Source organism: Amblyomma americanum, chromosome 10 (assembly GCF_052857255.1).
Source record: "Amblyomma americanum isolate KBUSLIRL-KWMA chromosome 10, ASM5285725v1, whole genome shotgun sequence".
NCBI lineage: Eukaryota > Metazoa > Arthropoda > Arachnida > Ixodida > Ixodidae > Amblyomma > Amblyomma americanum.
Window position 1 is genome coordinate 14,666,859 of NC_135506.1, and position 20,032 is coordinate 14,686,890.

Genomic DNA, 20,032 nt, shown 5'->3' on the forward strand with positions numbered 1-20,032 from the left:
CGGCTTTGAACCTTGTCAGCCGCGATTAAGTGGGGAGAACGTATTTATCTCCCCCGATTAAAACCCCACATCCTTTATGGAGTACAGTCGAGCCCACTTATAATGCCCGCAGTTACAATTAACGCTCGTTTATTATGAATGCAGGTGTTGCTACCGTCAAAATGTGCATTAAGGCAATGGGACTGCATCCCACACACAATGAACAACCATGGAACGCATGAGGAGACGCCATTAACATGGCCTTGCAGTCAATATAATCGCGCATGCGCACAACTAAAGAGCGTCTCCGAGCCCTCGTGAGACCCACCTCCTGGAAGAGTGTGGGGACCTAAAAACGCTATACAGAAGCCGAGACATTGGAGACAAAATGCTCCAGTTTTACCAAATGCTCCTCTCAAAAACACGAATGCAAACTTTTGCATTAACGCGCTTCTGTGCTCGAGTATGAACTGCTGAGACCAGCAGCTGTGCTTGGTCATGGGGAAGTCGTGTAAGCAGCGTTACTTTGGGAGACATGTTCTCCTTTGCTACAGGTCAAACACAAAGGCCTGGATAACAAGGGAGTTTTTGTCGTTATTTTACGAACACTCAAAATGTCCAATCATCGACGCTGCATCCAGTGCATGCTGATGGCAATTGACACAGCAGGTTCCGAAGTTCTGATTAGAATATATTTGTTCACCACTGTGGAAATGGTTATGGCCGTTTGAATGGGACTGACTGCAGAGTGCATTGGGAATTGTGTCCGTAAAGAATGGTTTACGGGCGAAAGACCAACTGAAGACGCTGTTGAACATCTGCGTGATTAGACACATGTGGACTTGTAACAACGCGTTGCTGATGCACAGATGGCCAGGCATGATTTCGCCTAGGATGACTTTGTAGGGTGGATCATGACACCGGCACTCCAAAGTTACTCAATGACGCTGCCGCTGTATGCAAAGTACGAGTACTCCGCGATTGCCAAGAATTTGATGACAATTACGAGGAGACCGACATGCCACCAGTTGCCATGAATGCATTAACCGTGATTAGTTAAATTATGGTCTTAAAGCAGTCTGTTGGCCCATGGGGTCTCAGCGAGAAGTCTATATACAACCGCTCTTAAAAGCTTGGAAGGCGCCATGACATGGTCTCCTTCAAAGAAGCTGACACACACAACAAACATTTCTAACAAATAAACGCAAGTTTCGTCGCACTTCATATTTAAATGAGAAGCTCACTTACTATAAAACTCGGATACAATGAACGCAATCGGCGCGACTATCAGGTTCGTCATAAGTGCGCTTAACTGTAACCCCAAAATTGGGGGTTTTATAAGGTAATAAAGTGATGGGATGTTCTGATTCAGTCACTTGTCATACTTCGACGGGTGCCTTTCTCAATCTGCCCACCCATCATTCTAGTGTATGGCAGGAGATTCAGATATGCTACTACTATGACAAGTCAATCTTACTATAAACCTCGGATACAATGAACGCAATCGGCGCGACTATCAAGTTCGTTATAAGTGCGCTTAACTGTAACCCCAAAATTGGGGGTTTTATAAGGTAATAAAGTGATGGGATGTTCTGATTCAGTCACTTGTCATACTGCGACGGATGCCTTTCTCAATCTGCCCACCCATCATTCTAGTGTATGGCAGGAGATTCAGATATGCTACTACTATGACAAGTCAATCTTCGGATGATTCAGACATTTCTCCTGGTCAACTGATGTCCATATTCATTGAGGTTTGTACTACCCATCATTGTATTTTAGCTGCAAGTCATGTGTTAATTGTACGACCACATTACAGGTTGCATGCTGCTATGCTGTCTAATAAAGCAGTATGCATTTCTGTGCATATAATATTTTCTTCCATTTGAATTTTTTATTGTATTGAGTCAGTCTAATTTTGCTTGATTTCAGTTGCAAAGACCATACACTGTTATGAAAAAAAAAAAGAGAGCACATCTGTTTGCGCTGAACAGATCATATCTGATATTTGAAGCCAATTTTTTTCCTGATATTCGCATTCAGTTCGTATTCAAAATTTTTAATATCCACTCACCCCTATTCATAAGACAAGCATAAGAGCATGATCAGACAGCAATAGGATGCAAAAGCAGATTCAGTTCTCAGCTCAGCTCAGCCTCAATTTCAGAGTTAAACACTGTAGTGGGAGCTAGTGCCAGTAAATGTGCAAAGAAATCCACACAGAACTTGCTTACCTCATTTTGGTGTGAACCGTGAGCGAGTCGAGCACGTTCATGCCCAGTGGATGCGTCGCATTTGGCGTACTCGAGTTGGATGAAGACATGGAGCCTTGGCTGCGCTGGCTGCATTGAATGGCCTCGGCAAGGACGCCCATAGGTCGTATGAAGTACTCTTGGTTCGTGCTGTCTGCCGAAAGTACGCATCACAGCACTGTCAAGTGATGCTGCATGCAACAGTGTGTTGGGACAGTTCTACATGCAACAAAATATCCTTATGTCGCATCCCAGCGACCGATTTACAATGGTTAACGTCAGATAAGAACCAAACCTGTAATGTGGTCATGCACAAGTTCAATCCTAAGTACACTCTTAAAGTTCCCCAGTTTCCCATTAGGAAAAGGAGGTGCTCAGCAAATTTTCGTGAATGCAAAGAAACTGTACACCAACCCATTTTGAAACCAGGCATCGACAAAGGACCCCCCCGCCCAAAGTGAATAACTTAGTGAAAGTTTAACCCTTTAAAGGGACAGTGAGAACTCTCAATTTTTTTTTGTTAGCAAAATCTGATAGTTCACCATTTTATGGCTTTGTTGCCGCTTGTCCGGGAGCGAAAGTTGCATTTATTTCAAGGAAATTTGGATTCGAAGTTGAAAAAGTTTTTCCCGTCGCTCCGATTCTAACTCGGGGAACTCTTATGACGTCACGGCATACTCTTTATGACGTCATTGGACGGAGTGACGTGAAATGCGACGTAAACGCAGACTCCGTGATTTCTGAGGCTAGCGGTGCAGTCTAGCAGCAACCGAAATGAAAGCTACCGCCGCCGCACGTTGAAGGCATCTATCGGAGGTCGCTACCGTTGCTGTTCACGTTTGCGCCGGCGTCTTCCCAGCGTTACGATGTATCCCGTTCCCGAACCCGACGACGAAGTTCTCACAAAAACTTCGGCCTGCATTTCAGCGACCTTAGCCCCACAAAGCGTGCGATGCTTTTTAGGGAGCACGGTTAGGTTAGGCACCGGCGGGTCGTTTTCCTTCTCCACCGTGAGCAGCTGTTGCTAAATAAATATCGTAAACCCAGTGCAAGGAGTCGCGAGGGGCCAGGACAAGGCCGGCGCGTTGCGCCCATCGGAGGCTGGCCGGGGCTTTGGGGCCAATGGATTGTGATTCCTTGAAAGGCGCTGTTGTACAGTGCAGCAGGCGGCATCGAGGAGGCTTCCCACGGTCGCAAGGGCCAGGTTATTTTTTTGCAACAAAAAACGGATGGGTGCTCAAGCGCGCTCGCGTTTAAAGTTGGCGGCTTGATAGTAAAGCCAACGCATGACGCTTCAAAGGGTTTCGCACATTTCCGGAGGCACGGGGTTCACTGGATCGGGCTCTCTCGCCCACTTGCATGTACCTTCAGATGTGTACTGTGAATGAATTAAATTAACCGAGAGCTAGAATAGAACAGCTCCGCCCAACTGCCGAAGCTATTGAATGGAGCCGCAAACAAACGGGTTGGAGGAGAGTGGAGTCACGGTCTCTGCAGGTTCCAAACCTCTTTTAAAGTGAAAGTTCTGCTCGCCGCAAACTTGCGATTTCGCTGTGGTGGTGCTCCAAGGAGGCACATGACGCCACAACGCGCGCCTCTCCGCGGAGCCGAACCGGTCTGGCCGGGCCGGCGGCGGCTGGTGCACTCGGCGCAAAAGAGAGACGTGCTCCAAGTCACCACCAGTGCGGTCAGAGTGCGCCAAAGCCGCGCCGAACCCGGCGGTGGTCAAGTGCAGTTGGAGTATAAAGGGTCTTGCTGGCCGACGTGACGTCGCCGTGCAGCGCACGCACGCGCGTTACGCTGGAGTATAAACACGCCTTAACAGAGCCTGCGCTTAACCGCTAACCAATGTATTCGGCGGCGGCATCTATGGGAGCCACTGAAACCCCCCGCACACTCACTGAATAAAAAAAAACCTGTGCCGAGGCTCGGAATCGAACCAGGGACTTTGGGGTTTGAGGTTTGAGGCGGAGACGCTACCACCCCGCCACAACGGCTCAAGCGTTACCCATGAATAAAGGCGGATCTAGTGAATGCTCTCTTCTGATGCAGAAGTCTCCGCGCTTTCGTTACGTATATCCTGGCCTAGCAGAGCTAGACCTTCAGGAATTTTTCTTAACTGCCTTGTATTTTGTCTACCGTTCCTAATAAATGATTTCCGTTAAGTAGTTTGAAGTTGACTGGCACAGCCGGGAACGTTTCGCTGTGAAAGCGTACGAAGACACAAATGCTCTTTATACTGCTAACTGCCTTGTACAATCACCGATCATCGTGCCATCGTAGTTTTTCATCGACCGTGGCGATCATCTGACCAGCCTTAACAGGCTCTTTCAAAGGTTAACTAGCACTTGAAGCAGCAATTGGAGTTCCTCTGCTGTTCGGCGCTTGTAAATCGATGCGCGTCAAAAACAAAACCACGGGGCACGCAAAGCTCATAGACGCGAAGCGTCATAACAAATCGAAACTCTCCTGGCCGCCTGTGGCGCCGCCTAGCATCGGTTTTCTTTGCTTCCAACATTCAGGGTGTCTTCTGTCTGCCTTCCTTGTGTGATAAAAGTGCACTGTCAGCTTCAAAACAAAACTTCCTTCAATATTGAACCGCACAACCTTCCTTTGTCAGACTCAGAGACTCGGGATGTTCATGTAGGAAGGAAAATTCCTGCAAGGTGGCGTCTCTTGTCCTATGACGTCAACACGCTTGTACTTGCGAGATTGGCCTGTGGCGGCGATACCTGTATTTTGGTTCTTGCTATTTTCCACCTTACAAGAGCTTTGTTTTCAGTACGAGTAGCGTTTTTGTGATCAGGAGCTGGTACTCTATCAATACAAGCCGACTTCAATTTCTCCTCAGTGTCCCTTTAACCACCAACCCCGAGCAGTACTCATGAGAGATCGTACCAATATCACAAATGACGAGCGACGCTCATCCAGCCCGATGTTTTGCTGCTCCCATTACCAAAGACGAGTAACAAGGTCGGCAATTGTGATGGTTGAAATTTTCGACACTAGAGAGAGGTCGTTGCCCATAAAAAGTGTTTTGTGCCTTTAGTGCGTGTTTCAAGCCTGACAACAGTCATCCTTGCCAAAAATCGCCAAAACAATTTGGAGATTTTGGTACGTTTTGCGGGAATCAATTTCGCGGTTAAAGGGTTAACTATTTTGAAGCAGCAGGACCAGACAACTGAAATAATATTTCAGGAAAGTTTACAAACCATGCTGTGAATGGCACATACACAGAGGACTGCTGCCCCACCTGTGGTAAAGTAGGATGGCCTTGGACAGAACAACCTACCCTCTTTTAGCTTGCGTCTTTGTAACCCTAAGCTCAAATTACATGAACAATACACTGCAGCATCTCTTTTGGAGAATTTGCATTATATATTAAAAAGCTTTCTTTCAAACCAACATGGCTCAGTATAGAGGCGTGCAAAAGAAACTCCCAGGCAATTCCTCGAGGATCATTTGAATAAATAGCATTTTCTGTCTCTGCTGATTCTGCTGTACCTCCGCCTTATAGTAAGTATGATGCAACAGTATAAATCGGTTAATGATATATGCAGCTGAGCCTAGTTTTAATGAACCTGATGGCCGTCCGGACTTCGTCTGTTGTATCTAAAGTTCGTAGCCAGTGGACTTTCATATTACGACCAAAACCACACTCAGAAAAATCGGCATTTATTCCTTTAAAAAGTTTGTCATGCATGTCTTCCTCCAAAGACAGACATATCATGGCACTTTCCAAGCTCTCCAGCGCAGTCATGCACTCCTCATTAAGGCCCTTACAACCTAGAAGCTGCTCAGGGACGCGATTTAACTAGTCGTGGTTGAAGAGTTGACGGTTACTGATGGTAGGTCAATGTATTCGCAGAGGCGTCGCCATGGCCAGCAGTGCCCTACATGAAGGCTGAACGCGTCACCAATCACAAACCCTTATCCTGGACCTGCAACCGCTCTCAGTACTGCACCTTATAAGGTCACTACCCCTCGCACCTCTACAGCGACGCCTCGTCATCACTGATCCTCGGCAAAATTGTAAATATGCCGCGACAAAGCTAGCATAATGCTCTTACATGCAGTGCATACAGTTTTTCTGCGTGCCGTCTGTACTTGGAAGGAGCGCAATAAGGTGGAGAGCCGTTTGAGCAAGCAAAGCACGCCACATGACCCGGTTGGCCAGCAAGGCATACCACTTGACTGATATTCAAACTTCTAAAACCGGTGCCATTGGGTGATCCCCCGGAGCTTGCATACTTGCAATGTTCGAAAATTTCAAGTTATAATAAAAGAGAAAACATGAAAGACAAACACTGATAACTCACAGGCATTACACAGGAGAGATATCCAGTAGTCGTTCCCAAAGCTCAGTGTTGACTGGTTCACAAAGGGCTGCTGGAGGTATCTGCAAATCAAAAGACCGCTTATTGGCCACCACCACCACCACCACCACCACCACCACCACCACCATCATCATCATCCGCCTGACTACACTCACTGCAGGGCAAAGGTCTCTCCCATGTATCTCCAATTAACTCTGTCCTTTGACAGTTGTGGCCTCCGTATGCCCGCAAACTTCATCTCATCCGCCCACCTAACTTTCTGCCGCCCTCTGCTACACTTGCCTTCTCTTGCAATTCACTCCGTTACCCTTAAGAACCAGCAGTTATCTTGCCTTCGCATTACATGCCCTGCCCAAGCCCATTTCTTCCTCTTGATTTCAACTGGGATGTAATCAATCCACATTTGTTTCCTCACCCTACCTGCCCGCTTCCGGTCTCTTAATGTTACACCTATAAATAGCTCGCAGCACTGTCCTTAATTTAAGCTGAGCCCTTTTCATTACACCTCAAGTTTCTTCCCCACAGGTGAGTACCGGTAAGGAAGACCTGTTGTACCCACAAATAAAGTGAGGCACCACTTGAATAACCTTTTCTGGTTAATGAGCAGCTGCAAAATTTTCTGCCAAAATACAATTCCATTGCATGCAATGCAAATGAGATTCAATAGACCAGATTTCAGCATACAGCAAATTTCAGATTAGTGCACATTTAGCAAAGTGCTGAACCGTATTTACACGATTGTAAGTCTACCTATTTTTAAAAATTTGAAAATCCGATGTGGGAGGGGGGGGGGTCGACTTAAATCCAAACCAAAGCATCCCACCATAAATAAAGGCGAGACAAACGAGATATCAGGCATGGTACAGAGTGGTTGGATTTTTGCTGCGCAGCTCTGTCGCAACGCTCTTCATGCTGGCCTTGAGCAGCTGCTAAGTCACCGCACAGAACCGGCATCCCCCCTCCGCGCGAGGTAGCCGATGGGGGCTGTCGATAAGCAGCAAACCGCACCAGCGCACTCCCCACACATGGCCGCAGATTGCGTCTGCTGATAAGTGGCGGTGGCCCGATAACGCATGCACGTTTTACTCTTAGCAGGCGTCGTCCAAGTTTTTTTTGCTGCTTACTTTCAACAGCGCACGCTCCCGATAGTTGATGGAAGGGCCACTGTTCCAATGGTGGCAGCAACCCCACTCGGAAACAGAGCTGCGGCGGGGAGTGTCGGTAGCCGACGGAAGAGCCGGCGACGCTCACGCGTAGTTTCTCTTTGGCTCTGACGCATTTGACTACCGCCGGCCGCATTTCACAATTTTTTAATGTAGTGCTTCGTCATTCGTTATTTGTGCTCCGGGTCCGGTAAGCGACTGGCGCTCGTTCACGGCTACATTCGAGATGGCTGTCATTCTTTATGCCGAAGAAACAAACAACTGCAAGCCGGGCTACAAGTTCAACATTCACAATGGGTGATCAGGTGTAGCAGCTGCAGCGAGGCAAAATTTTCAGCTGTTGCACGCGATGTCGTGATGTGGCTGTTAGCGAAGTGCCGGATTTCGCTGCACGACGATGTTAGAACGAGCTGTGGGACCACAGCAGCGATCACGACGGCAGCGCTAGTGAGGACAACGGCGCAAGTGTGGACAAGCAGTCCAGTGACTAATACATTTTCGTTTTGGAATGTGCCCACAGGCACTCCCGCGCGCGACAGAAGCCGATATCGGCTGGCGATAAGCGGAGGCCGCAGGATAGTGCTATTGCGTTCTATTATTAAAGGCCAAGCGTAAACGACCTCCAAGTTTTTTTTTTTTTTTTTCAGAAATGTTAAGTGGGGAGGTCGACTTACATTCAAGCCGACTTACAATCGTGTAGATACGGTACTGCTTCAGGTCGAAATGCATCACTTCAGCAGGCATGCATCCATTTTCCCTTATAGAACTGCACACAGCGTGACTGCGAAACTATGTTTCAGCTCTAAGCATTTAGCAGGCACAGTGAATACTGTGAATAGCGCTTCCAGGTAGAAATTGTTCCTCTAAAAAAATGTGCACAATTTTGACTAAAAAACTGAAATGTGTGCAAAACGTGCTACTCAAGAGAGAATACAGTCGAGCCCACATATAACGGCCCCACTTAAGACGAACTTTTGCTTATGATGAACGAGACCTGCGCGACCGTCAAAATATACATTGTTTCAATGGCACAAAATCACACGTATAACGAATGTCATTAAGCCCTGCTGATCGGTTACAGCGAACGGACGGCGTAAACCCGGCGCCACGATGCGAGATAACCTGCCTCCAACCCCTTTGTGCACCCAGCGCGTGGTATGTTTTCGGGCCGAGCCTCATCGCAGGCGAACTGTCCGCCCCATTTCGTGCTGCTCTCAAGCGAGCTACCCTTCCCCCGCCGACGCGCGTTCCAAGGTCGCCCTCCCGCCCCTCCTCGCAACTCCGCTTCCCTCCCCTCACTCTCTTGCAAATCGCGCGTGGCCTCGGCGATCAACCACCACGCTGACGGTGCTGATCGCGGAAGCCACGCTCCATGAAGCAGGCCTTCCATGGGAGCCAAGAGGTGGCTGCATTGACGCTCACGGACACCCCTCATTGGTCTCTCCGCTGCCGCTGTGCGTCTGTATCATTAGCTTGATTGTGTGCCTGTGTGCATTGCAAGTCTACCCCATCGCGCGCTTTTGTCACTCTTGTTGCAGTGCGGATGTTTCGTTCGCTTCATTCGAATCTTGGGCCCTGGTTGTAATTCGGGATGGCGGACGGAAACACCGCGCCCATTTCCATTGCATTCAGCAGTAGAGATGATGAAAGCGGCCTGGGTGGAGGTGACGGCCACTGGCGAGCGGAACTGCTTCCGCAAGGCCGGTTTCGTCGAGTGTCTGATGCCGAGCCTGATGCTTCGGAAGATGACCAGCCCGGCGGCGACTTGTGGCAACGCGTCGTCGACTCCGTCATGGGGAGCCACGACATTGGTTGTAATGATTTTATTTCTGTCGATTACAACGCCGACACCGCGGAACCGTGCACGGACGACGGCATCGTTTCTGAAGTGCGGAACGATAGTGACGCAGAGGAATCGGATGAGGATGAAACTTCAGAGCCAACACCCATAAGCACGCCTGTAGCAATGAGCTACATAGAGAGCCTCAGAAAACTTGTCTGCGCTAAGGGCCTTGGCGAAGAGCACGCTTCTGCTTTAAATAAACTGGAAACCTCCCTCATCCGATCTGCGCTGCAAAAACAGACGTCCATCATGGACTTTCGCAAAGAAAAAATTTTGTGTTTTGACAAGCAACTGTCTTTAAAGCTGTGGTCCACTTACTACGAACTTCGGGATATAACGAATGGACGCCGCGTGACGCTCATGTTCGTTGTAAGCGGGCTCGACTGTATGCTCACAGCCTGGGAAAGAAGAGGAGGAAGATAATGTTTTAAAAGAAAGCAAGAAAATTTCTGCAGTGGGGCCAACAATGAACGTGTTTTGAGAAGCTGAAAACTGCTGCCGTCCAGACAGCCCAATCAGGAAAAGAATGGTGGCATAACCATGCCTTAGAAATGAGCACGCAAAAAACGGGCTTGATGTGCCGCATTGTGCTTTTGAAAACTGCTGGTGGAGGCGACGCCTGCATTTCGTGTTTGGCCTTTCATAACTTATAAAAGCTCTGTTTTCAGTGAAAGTAGCATTTATATCATTTGAACCCTGTAATCTATTTGATACGGACCAACTTCATTCAATCTAAACGCAGTATCTTCTAAAGGCCTGGCGGAATGCGCAACCGCTAGGCGTTAAAAGAGCACAGCAGAGCCGCCCCCTCACTCGAGATGCGTGGACAGTGCGTGCGGCAGGGGTCTCTGCAGTCGCACTTTTTCCAGCTGGGCCTTGCGTGTCAGGTGTACCCAGATGGAGGTGATGGCCAGCGCCCGCGTGCAGTGTGACTTGGACACGTCCGGGAAGGGAAGGGGCTCCTTCTCCGGGTACAGCAGGTCGTACAGCTTCATCACCGGCAGGAAGTCATTCAGCTGCACAGGTGAAACACAATGGACAAGTCCATGAGAATAGTTGACTGAAAAAGCAAAAGGCTCCACACCAGAAGTTTGTACAGTGGGTTCCTTGGAACACCTGAACTCTTTTGGGGTTCCCCAACCAAGCACTTAAATACATGCATGCCTCAACCCCAACCTTTCCTTCACCTACTTTATTTTGGGACTTATTGCACTGTACTTACTCATAGCAGACTCATTTGCTATAGAGCCAATCAACTGGTCATATTCTGAGGGGTTGTGTGTCTGCATGTTCTTTTTTTTTGCATGCATATCAGGCAGGTAGGGATGGAAGCCGAGACATGTGGGGTTCCTAAGCACACTTTCTGAAAGCCATTGAGGTTCCTTGAGTTTAGATTAGAAAGACTGAGAACCAATACACAAACCTGATGAAAGCGGCAAGTTCGTAAGCTCCCCAAGCTAAGATCACTGCAAGTTCCATAAACGAATGTGTGGTCAGTAGCCGCCTTCACCACAAGCATGGCGGTGAAACCCCAAAAATGGAACTATGTGACTTGCCTATTACTTGTCCTAGCAACAGGGGCAATATACTAACTGTCATCACGCCTGCCGTCACATGCATGCCAGAGGTACACAGGCACGTACTACGCAAGTCAGGCTCGACGACTGATATTTGAACGGTGATTCTGTTTAACTGATTTCCATTTATTGGGATTCTACCGTATTTTGGCACCACGCCTGTTAGAAGTGTCGGTCATTGAGGGTTTAAATCATGTCAGGCACTCACCGGGTTCTTGGTGATGCTGCCAGAGATGAACTGCAGCAGCACCCACATCAGGTGGTCCCTGCCCTTCCGTAAATTCCGGCCAAACAGCTGCAGCCATGAAACAGAAATGGACGATCCATTTAGCAAACTATTCAGACAAGGATATGGCCATGCGGCAACACAAAAGACTTGTTTGAAGCCACCATAAGCTGATGCCCACGTGCTCTAGCATCGACTACATTGGCAGCATGCAATAGCCTTGAAGCAGTTCTGAACAGGTGATGTGAAAATTAAGGAAGCCCTTAAATTTAAGACGAACCAGCGTCCCTTTTCATGAGATGCGCAGCCTGTGAGGAGTTCTACACTAAATTATAAAAGAAAATACAGAATGCTATTGATTAAAATACTTTCTCATTAGGATGATAATGCTTGATCTTAGTTACATTACGCACAAATGAATCATGTGCTTGTTTCTTCATTCATTGTACTTTGTACCTCACAGTCATTGCTAACTTCTTGTTTCGCGGCAACAACATTTTTGTAACCAAACAGCTTCTTACCTTGTAGACAATTCAAAGTTCTCGATCACATTCAGCTGTTCATTGAGTTTAGGATCTTGGCACCTTTCTCATTTCCTAGCCTTTAACGATGTCATTGTAGTGTCTGGCACTTAATAAACTCAGTTTTTCCATCACTGACCCCACAACTAGCCTCTGGCTACGGCTCCAACAGGTGTTCTCGTGTTTCATGTAGCGCACAAATGAAGGCGGAAGAAAGGAAGAGAGAGTGGCTTGCCTGGTCGTGCAGCGCCAACACCATGTGTGGGAAGTTGGCATACTGGAAGAGCACAAAGTAGATCAGCTGGCTGGACAGGTTCTGCCAGAAGAGCTCGATGGGCTCATCTGAGCCCTCTTGCTCCGACTTCTCCATGGCCCGGACGACCAGCGCCACCAGCTCCTGCTCCAGCACCGGGCACCGCTGCTTCTGCTGCAAGGCATTCCCGAGAGAACCGGGCGCTTGATGCAAGGTGCTTCGTGACTGTGACATGAGCACTGGTACGGTTAAAGCGAGCATGGCTCAGCCACCCCTGTGTGCCATTACAGCAAATGTACTGCTCAAATTAATGAGTTTATTCAAGAAAAGTGTACCAATCAGCACTCAATCTGCACTAAGCAAAAGGACACGAAAAGAGTTGTTCCTCACTTAACGAACATTTTACTTTTCGTCACGTGCGTTTGCCAGTAATAAGGCGTCGTAGCAAATCTCCATGACTAACCCAGAGTGCTTAAATGGCATTCCTTTTGATTGCCAGGCAGTTCAAAGACTGGTTCCAGCAGGAAGGCCAGTGCCAGGTAGCAAAGTGCCCATGAATACTTCATAGTTACCCAATACAAAATATCCACTGAGTTACGCCCTGCATGCGTGAAACCTAAGTTGTTCTGGCTGTTTGCTTACAGAATGTGACAAAGTATTTGGACAACCTCAGTCTTACAAGTACTCACATATCCACGTGAACAAGAGAGAGAACACAGTCCATGGGATGGTGCTGACCAACACACATTCCTGTGGCGACTGAGGTAGGTCAAATGAGGAGCCAAGACTTACCAGCAAGTAGACGAAGCGTGAGTGAAGGCCTTTATTCAACAGCGGGGGTGCTTCTATCTACAGGGGAGGGGATCACACAACATACCCAGGATGACTAGACTAAACTGTCCACGGTACAAAGACAGCAGAAAAAATGCAAAAAAAAAATTCTTTCAAAAGCTAGGATTATATTTGTACATCCCCCTGCCTAAGCATCGCCCAGTGCACATTGTGACAAGCGAAAAGCTAAACAAAAAAATAAAAAAGGCCTCAAGAAAGGTCAGACCTGGAGGACCTCACCTGCTTGGTGAGTCCCAGCATGCTGCAGACCATCTCCCGCGAGTACGGCTGCTCCAGCACATACCGCAGCAGCTCCGTTTGGGGCTGCTGCACCTCCTGCGGAAGAAACAATTTGGACGGCTCTGAAATGATGGCAAGCCTGACAGCTGTGCACTAGTCAGCGCAAATGTCCCGCGTATTCCACATCTAGCCTCCCTGCTCAGCTCCACTAATGACGAAATTCAAACTTGACAGGACTGGAAAAAAAGATCGAATTAGCGAATGATTCCGAAAAAACTGAAAAGAACCACTTGTATCGCGGTTAATTACTGCGCGACAACTGCCTGCCTTTGAGATGAGAACAGCGCGACAGAGACTATTTTTCATACTTCCGCCCATTCTTTATTGTGCGTGCACTGTCAGCAGCGTCGGAGCAGAACAGTTCCAAAATGGTTCCCTGCATCATCTTTCATGGTGTGATGCAGTAGCGATGCAGCCCCCTCACAAGTGGCTGCGTTGCGTGTGGGAAGACTTTACCACACAAACAGCGAATGGCACGTGACGAGCGCGCAGTTTAGGCACATTGGAATGGAAGATCCACGCGGATGGATGCAAAGGAAACACACAGTGGCGTCAATCAGCGTTCGAAACGACAGGGCTCAGTTAACTGGTTGGAGCGCAGCCGATAGCCACAGTCGCCGCTGGCTGGAGCAAGTTCAGAAAAGTGAAACTGGAACTGAGCAGTTGGGCAATTAAGGCGAAAGCCTTTAATGGCTCATCATTTTCCGTCTGTCCGTACTCAAAATCTATCACACTATAGCTGTCAATCAAATGACGTCAACTCGATAAGAAAAAAAAATCCTTGTGCACGGCAGGATTCGAACCACCATCCTTACGTTCCGCAGCCGAGCATGCTAACGACTATGCTAATTCTTGCCAATGCATGTGTAGCTCTCCTTGTCTAGCAGCATTATTTTTCTTTCTTTTTCTTTGCCCGCACTAATATATGTCTAGCGTAAGGATGCTGGAGAGTGTTTGCGGAAAGGCGTCGAATCAGACGGATGCCTCCCAAACGGCCTCCAGTGTCTCCAGCATTTAAGATTCACAAACAATTGTGTAATCGCACTTAATCAACATCTTGACCACACATCAGTGACACAAGCAGCAACACCAAGCTAAAGGCTTTCGCCTTACCGCACTCTAGGTCAACAAAGTGCCCCTCTAATGTTTCTTCGGCTATTCTCGGTCACACCTACTTACGCTCGCATCGAGGTGCATGGGCGATTCTGCAGCATGCAATTCAAGTATGAGTAGTGCTATTTTGACATTAGCTTGCCATGCCGGTCATATCTGGATGCAGCCTCTTAAAAAGAGGCCGTTCAAATTAACCGGAGCAAGACCCAACATCATAGGCTTGCATGGGCATTGGCCAGGAACACACCAGCAGTTCTAATTACCCGGATTTCCAAATTAACGGGAGTGAAATTAACAAGCTTTAAAAATCTCCGCATTTGAACAAGTAAGCAGTGAAGTGTTGATACGGATGGGCAAGCATCATGCAGGAAGCCTAAATTTCACAGAGACACTAGGAATGAGGTAGGAGTGCAAACATTGTATTTGCGCTGAATATGCTCACTGCTTGTCCCACTGCCACCCCAAGTCCCCCTTTCACACGCATGCTTTGACTTGTAAGCCAAGCACACTGTAGCTGAACAGCACGGGTAGCAGCAAAACAAGCACAACCACTTCCAATTTTACAAGATGACTGATTTTATACGCCGGTGACATAATGTATGAAAGCAAAAAGACAGCGGTTGCACATGCAGTGTTGTCTCACAAAACACACGGCACCTTCAGCATTACAGTGCAGCTGACAACTTTCACCACTGAAGGTTCTAACTGGCTAGCCAAAAATGCCATCCAAATGAGCATGACATCTACCTTAATATTTACACTGTCGCAAAAGAGCAGGTTTCCCCATGAAGGACTTTCGCCCAGCTATTAAGCAGAACACCTGCAGCAGCAAGGCAGGAAACGTCGACCTATGAAAGTTTCATTTTCAACCGTGCGAAGACTAAACCAGTAAAGCAAGACTTTTTCTACTACAACTGTGAAATTCCGCGGGAGCACTGAGAGCTCACCGCACTGTAGGGCAGCTGTCCTTTGACGGCAAACTTGGCTGTGTTGGGGTCCAGTTTCCAGACGGTGCAGCATGTTCCTGAATGACCCACAACGGGCCGAAGCTTGGAACGACCTGGACAGAGAGTACCACAGGATGAAGGTGTATAAGCGTTATGATGTTGGTGCACGATTCACCTGTTGTACAGCAAATGAGAGGCAAGGGCGACACTTATTAAACGAGATTTGGCTCAACAGATAACGCAATATTTTAACGAAACAAGAAAAGACAGAAATGCTGATTCTACATGGGTGCAGAATACCTGGTACCGTGTTCTATGCCTGCGAAAAGCCATTTACAGTTGGTTCAAGACCTCAGGACCTTAAGCTATGTATTTGCTGCTCTCCCTTGCATGTATTTGTTGGAACTTCTACTAACAATAGGGCCTTGCTTTCAAGCAGCAACCCAGAATCGTCAGCATAAAACTGCTTCAAAAGAAAACCCAAGCTTCTAAGATACGCGGTTCAAGCAGCATGTTCATCATGTCAGTCAAAAGCACAAGTGAACATGCCAAATGACAAACTAACTTCGAGCTTTGAGTCATGTGCAAGTTAAGATAGATAAGTTAGTGCAGGAAAGTAAAATACTGTATCAGTATGGTGACAGGGCCATGATAAGAGTAGCTGGACTACACAACAAGCACAATAGAGAGGTTGCAAGGAGACATACTGGCTGAGATAGCATGCCAAGTTATTAAGATGTGGCATGCTGTCTAAGCAATTTATATTCTTGATGCTGTTCTGCACTAAGAAAGTGAGTTCAAGGTAGCTTTTAATGCACATGGCATAAATCTGAAGCTTTGCCAAAACAATTTAAAAAATTAAAACAAGCAAGCTGATGTTGCCTGTGTAAGCATTCTATCATGAGCACTGCACATTTTACAGCCATGGCAAGCAGGCTTTTACTTACCAACAATAGTCACCATTTGGGCACATGGCTGAAAGCTGTCCACAAAGTCGGACACAAGCTTGGCGAATTTCTGGTGCGCCAGACCGAAGACAACAAGGAAACAGAACAAAAAACAAAGTTAAAATAGGAACTCCCACAGGTACTTCGTGAGGAATTGGCGTGAAAAGTGCACTGCAAATGTCAGCCCCTAGATTATGTTATCATTCTGAATTGTACAACCACAGCCAGTGCCTGGAATATATGATGCCACAATATTGGTGCATCAAGTGCCTTAGTACTGGCCACTACTGTGCAACACACTTGAGCACTTTCACATACTTTATGTACTCCTCCCGTCTTACCGATGCTCAGTTTACAGAGATCCAAACACACATACTTTGTACTATTAATTAAAGCTAACAAGATCAGCTTAACATCGTGCATAAAATGTCAAAATTCCACATAGAATATCTAACAATGCTGCTGAGCAGATATAATTGGCTGCACAGCACATGCTAAAAGACTCATTTAAAAACCATCTTACAAAACAAGCAGACGTGAAGAAGTATGGACGGCATTTTTAGCATGAGGCTGTCTCCTCACAATGGAACAATGGCACTAGCCTCGATGGCACAGCAACTCAACAAATGCAGCAGGTTGACATAAAAGAAAGGCCCAGTTCTTGAAAATGGCAGCCGCATCTCAACAACAGTGAAAATGGCACTCGCATTCCGATACAAGTCGCATGGTGCAAAACGTACCCAATGTGGCCAGCCTGCCTTCGATGCCATTCGCTTCTGAACGTCGTCAAAGATGAGGTAGCTTGGTAGGAGAGCGGCATTGCGGTCGAAAATGTGTTCCAGCACCTGACCAGCGCAGACAGTATCAGTCAGTCAAACAACTGCAGTCACTAAGCTCATTTGTAAAGGAACCAACACAGCAAGGAGCAGTAAAAAACATCAGCACAAAGGAATAGGCAGGCACGCCTTCACTCACGAATGAAGTCTCGGGTGCCAAGGAAAAAAAGCTAGACTTTGCCTCTTTCACAAATTCCATCATTCACCCTAAAATTATAGTCATCAAATCGTACCTTGATGGAGGCGAAATAATGCAAGGGAACCCCAGGCAACTAAAGTTATTCCGAAGCCCTCCACTACAGTCTGTCTCATAGTCATTAACTTGGCTATGGAACATAAGAGCCCACTAATTATAGTGCTTGACTGAGGTTCTGTCACAGTTCATTCAGACAGCAGAAAATGGAAACAATTTCTCACTGATGCAGTGATGCACTTCACTCCTGGGTCCTTTAATTTCATTATCAAGCAGACCTTCAGGTGATTTACTGGCCCACTCTTAATGCTCCGATATGAAGCTGTTAGATCTTGAAGCAGGAGTTCCCAGACTGGGTTTTGCAAAATGCTCAGGTTCTTTGGAATGGTTTTACATTGTTTGCTCTATAGTCTCTAGCACGCCACATGTGGTACATTCCGGGGAGTCCGCTTGTCCTATTAAGTGCAAGTATTTGCACGTGAATGCCACGTTTAAACGTAGTCTACGGATAACGCATGCAATAGGGCGAGGTATTCCGCGATGAACTGAAAAGGTCATCGTCGGATCTAGCCGTTTAAGACGGATGTGGCGGGTGTCTGGCAGGGCCCAGTACCTAGCCGTCGCCGTAGCGTATTCACGTGAAAGACTCATACTCGCATCTGCTCTGAAGCCTATGGACACATCGCTCCTCTCTGAGGATTTGATCCTCGGTGCTTGGCCAGATAGTTTTAGAACTGTAAAGGCAACGTGAGCGCTCTCACGCTTTTGCGACACGGACCTTGTCTCGCGTTTGTGATGTCAGAAAGTGTGCCTTGTTTTTTTTTTTTTTTAAGTAGTTTTTCATCTGCCTCCTCCCATCATCATCGTCCCCCATCGTGACCTTCTTTTATCTCCTCTTCCGGTCCCCCAGAGCAGAGTAGCAGGCCAGATATTTATTTTTCAGGCCAACCTCTCTGCCTTTCCTATCAATAAACCCTCTCTCTCTCTTTACATTGTTTGCTGTTCTTTGCTCGTTCCTTTAAAAATGCAGTGTCAGCAGCGCCACTTACACAGCTCCCTCCGCCCCACCGCCAGATACCCACTGGTAGAAATGCACCTCTGGGTGCTCGCCGAAAAAAAATTGACTTCTTACCTACAAGCCCAGCACCTCACTTCGAAGCAGATGCTCTAACGACTAGGCCATTGTGGCGACCTAATGGCTACTACGTTAGCTTTTCTTAGGTGTTTCATAAGTTTTGCACCATTGGTGTCGGCATTCGCAACCCCGTTGCCGGGCACCCATGGGTAAAATTGTACTTTCGGGCACTGGTAAAAATGTACCTATGACATACAAGCCCAGCAACTCCCAAGTACAAGGCGGACGCTTAACCACTAGGCCACCACTGCGTTGGCCTAAAGGACAGGAATGGACTGAAGCCGCAGGAAGAGGCGTCTCTAAACGAATTTTTAAAGCCATGACGGTCCGCTCAGGCTAAAAAGATTGAGAACCCATGCCTTCAAAGCACACTCAGGGCATGCTTTAAATCTGAAGTACTAGATGTTTAACTTCCAAAGCAGAAGGTTACAAATGTAAGTTCTTTAATGTTTGTGAGCCAAAAAAAAAAGTTTCTAACTACCTGCACGTGCAACTGTCATGGAGTTCAGACCCTTAAGCAACAGCTGTAGCAGAGTGCAGAAAATAATGTGAAAAAATAATTCATAGACTTACACTGCTAAGGGTGTTCATCTGCCTCATCAGGGATATGTTGACTGATGGGGGAATTGAAAGAGCCTTGTCAAAAATTGTCTTCAGGAGGTCTCGGACACCCTGAAAGACATCACAGGGAAGTGATTTGGCAATGCTTTCAGGCAGAGTAGATTAGAAAAAAAGGAAAAGTGGAAGATGGTGCAAACCTTGTAGTCAATCCCGGCCACGATCTTCTGGATCAGGCACAGTGACTGGCACCAGTACTCTTCAGCTGTGTAGTGGAACTTGTCTGTAGCCAGTAGGGCATCACACACAGGTCTGTAATGAGACACATATATTATGCAAGTTTAGTGCAATTTCATTCTCGTGACTGAAACTGAAATGACATCTTTGCTATAATGCTTCGCTCTAGTCACCCACCACTGACTTATGCAAGACAAATGTCTGCTGCTCAGTTTTCACAGTCAGAAGTTTTCACAGATGACATGTTCAATAAAATCTTTGAAAGGTGACCAGTGTCAAGGAGGCATCAACGCTTTCACATTCTTCCAATGCGGGTAGCCGCAGTGTTGCTTCACCCCAGAGAAGATTTCAGACCAAAGCACTGTTCAATAGCACTGGAAAAAGGCATGTCTCATAGCAGATAAAACAAGTACAAAAAAAAAATTAAGCCTCACCTAACTTGTGAACTGAAAGACAGCAACCACATGGAGTAGTTACTCCTGATTAAATATTCTATTGTAATACATGAAACCGTAGCAAGGGACAGCAAATCAGTGACTAGTCAAACGACTATGGCCCATAAGAAGAAATGCTACCACATTAAATTTTTCTTCATTAATATACTTTTCCATGCAAAATCAAACTGGCCACTTCTAAATACTGCCTTTCATACCAACGTTACCAGACCACATAACAATAGAGCAAAATATGCCTAAAGTCACATCTTACACAAGAAATGACATGCTGTTTCTTTCTTTGATAACTGTTCTATGTGCTGTGTTCGGTGTGCATTGCAGCAGTGGGG

General features: G+C 47.0%; 1 protein-coding gene across 1 annotated transcript in view; it reads right to left on the reverse strand.

Annotated features, from left to right (window-relative positions):
• MED23 (mediator complex subunit 23) overlaps positions 1-20,032 on the reverse strand; it is a 42,660-nt gene that overhangs the window by 20,610 nt on the left and 2,018 nt on the right. Inside the window, exons 4-14 of the mRNA XM_077640157.1 lie at positions 19,212-19,323; positions 19,027-19,125; positions 17,030-17,134; positions 16,290-16,359; positions 15,343-15,455; positions 13,223-13,318; positions 12,134-12,325; positions 11,360-11,446; positions 10,388-10,590; positions 6,551-6,630; positions 2,214-2,385 (exon numbers count right to left, since the gene is read on the reverse strand). Coding sequence (XP_077496283.1) covers positions 2,214-2,385; positions 6,551-6,630; positions 10,388-10,590; positions 11,360-11,446; positions 12,134-12,325; positions 13,223-13,318; positions 15,343-15,455; positions 16,290-16,359; positions 17,030-17,134; positions 19,027-19,125; positions 19,212-19,323 — 1,329 coding nt within the window. The remainder of the gene's footprint in view (positions 1-2,213; positions 2,386-6,550; positions 6,631-10,387; positions 10,591-11,359; positions 11,447-12,133; positions 12,326-13,222; positions 13,319-15,342; positions 15,456-16,289; positions 16,360-17,029; positions 17,135-19,026; positions 19,126-19,211; positions 19,324-20,032) is intronic.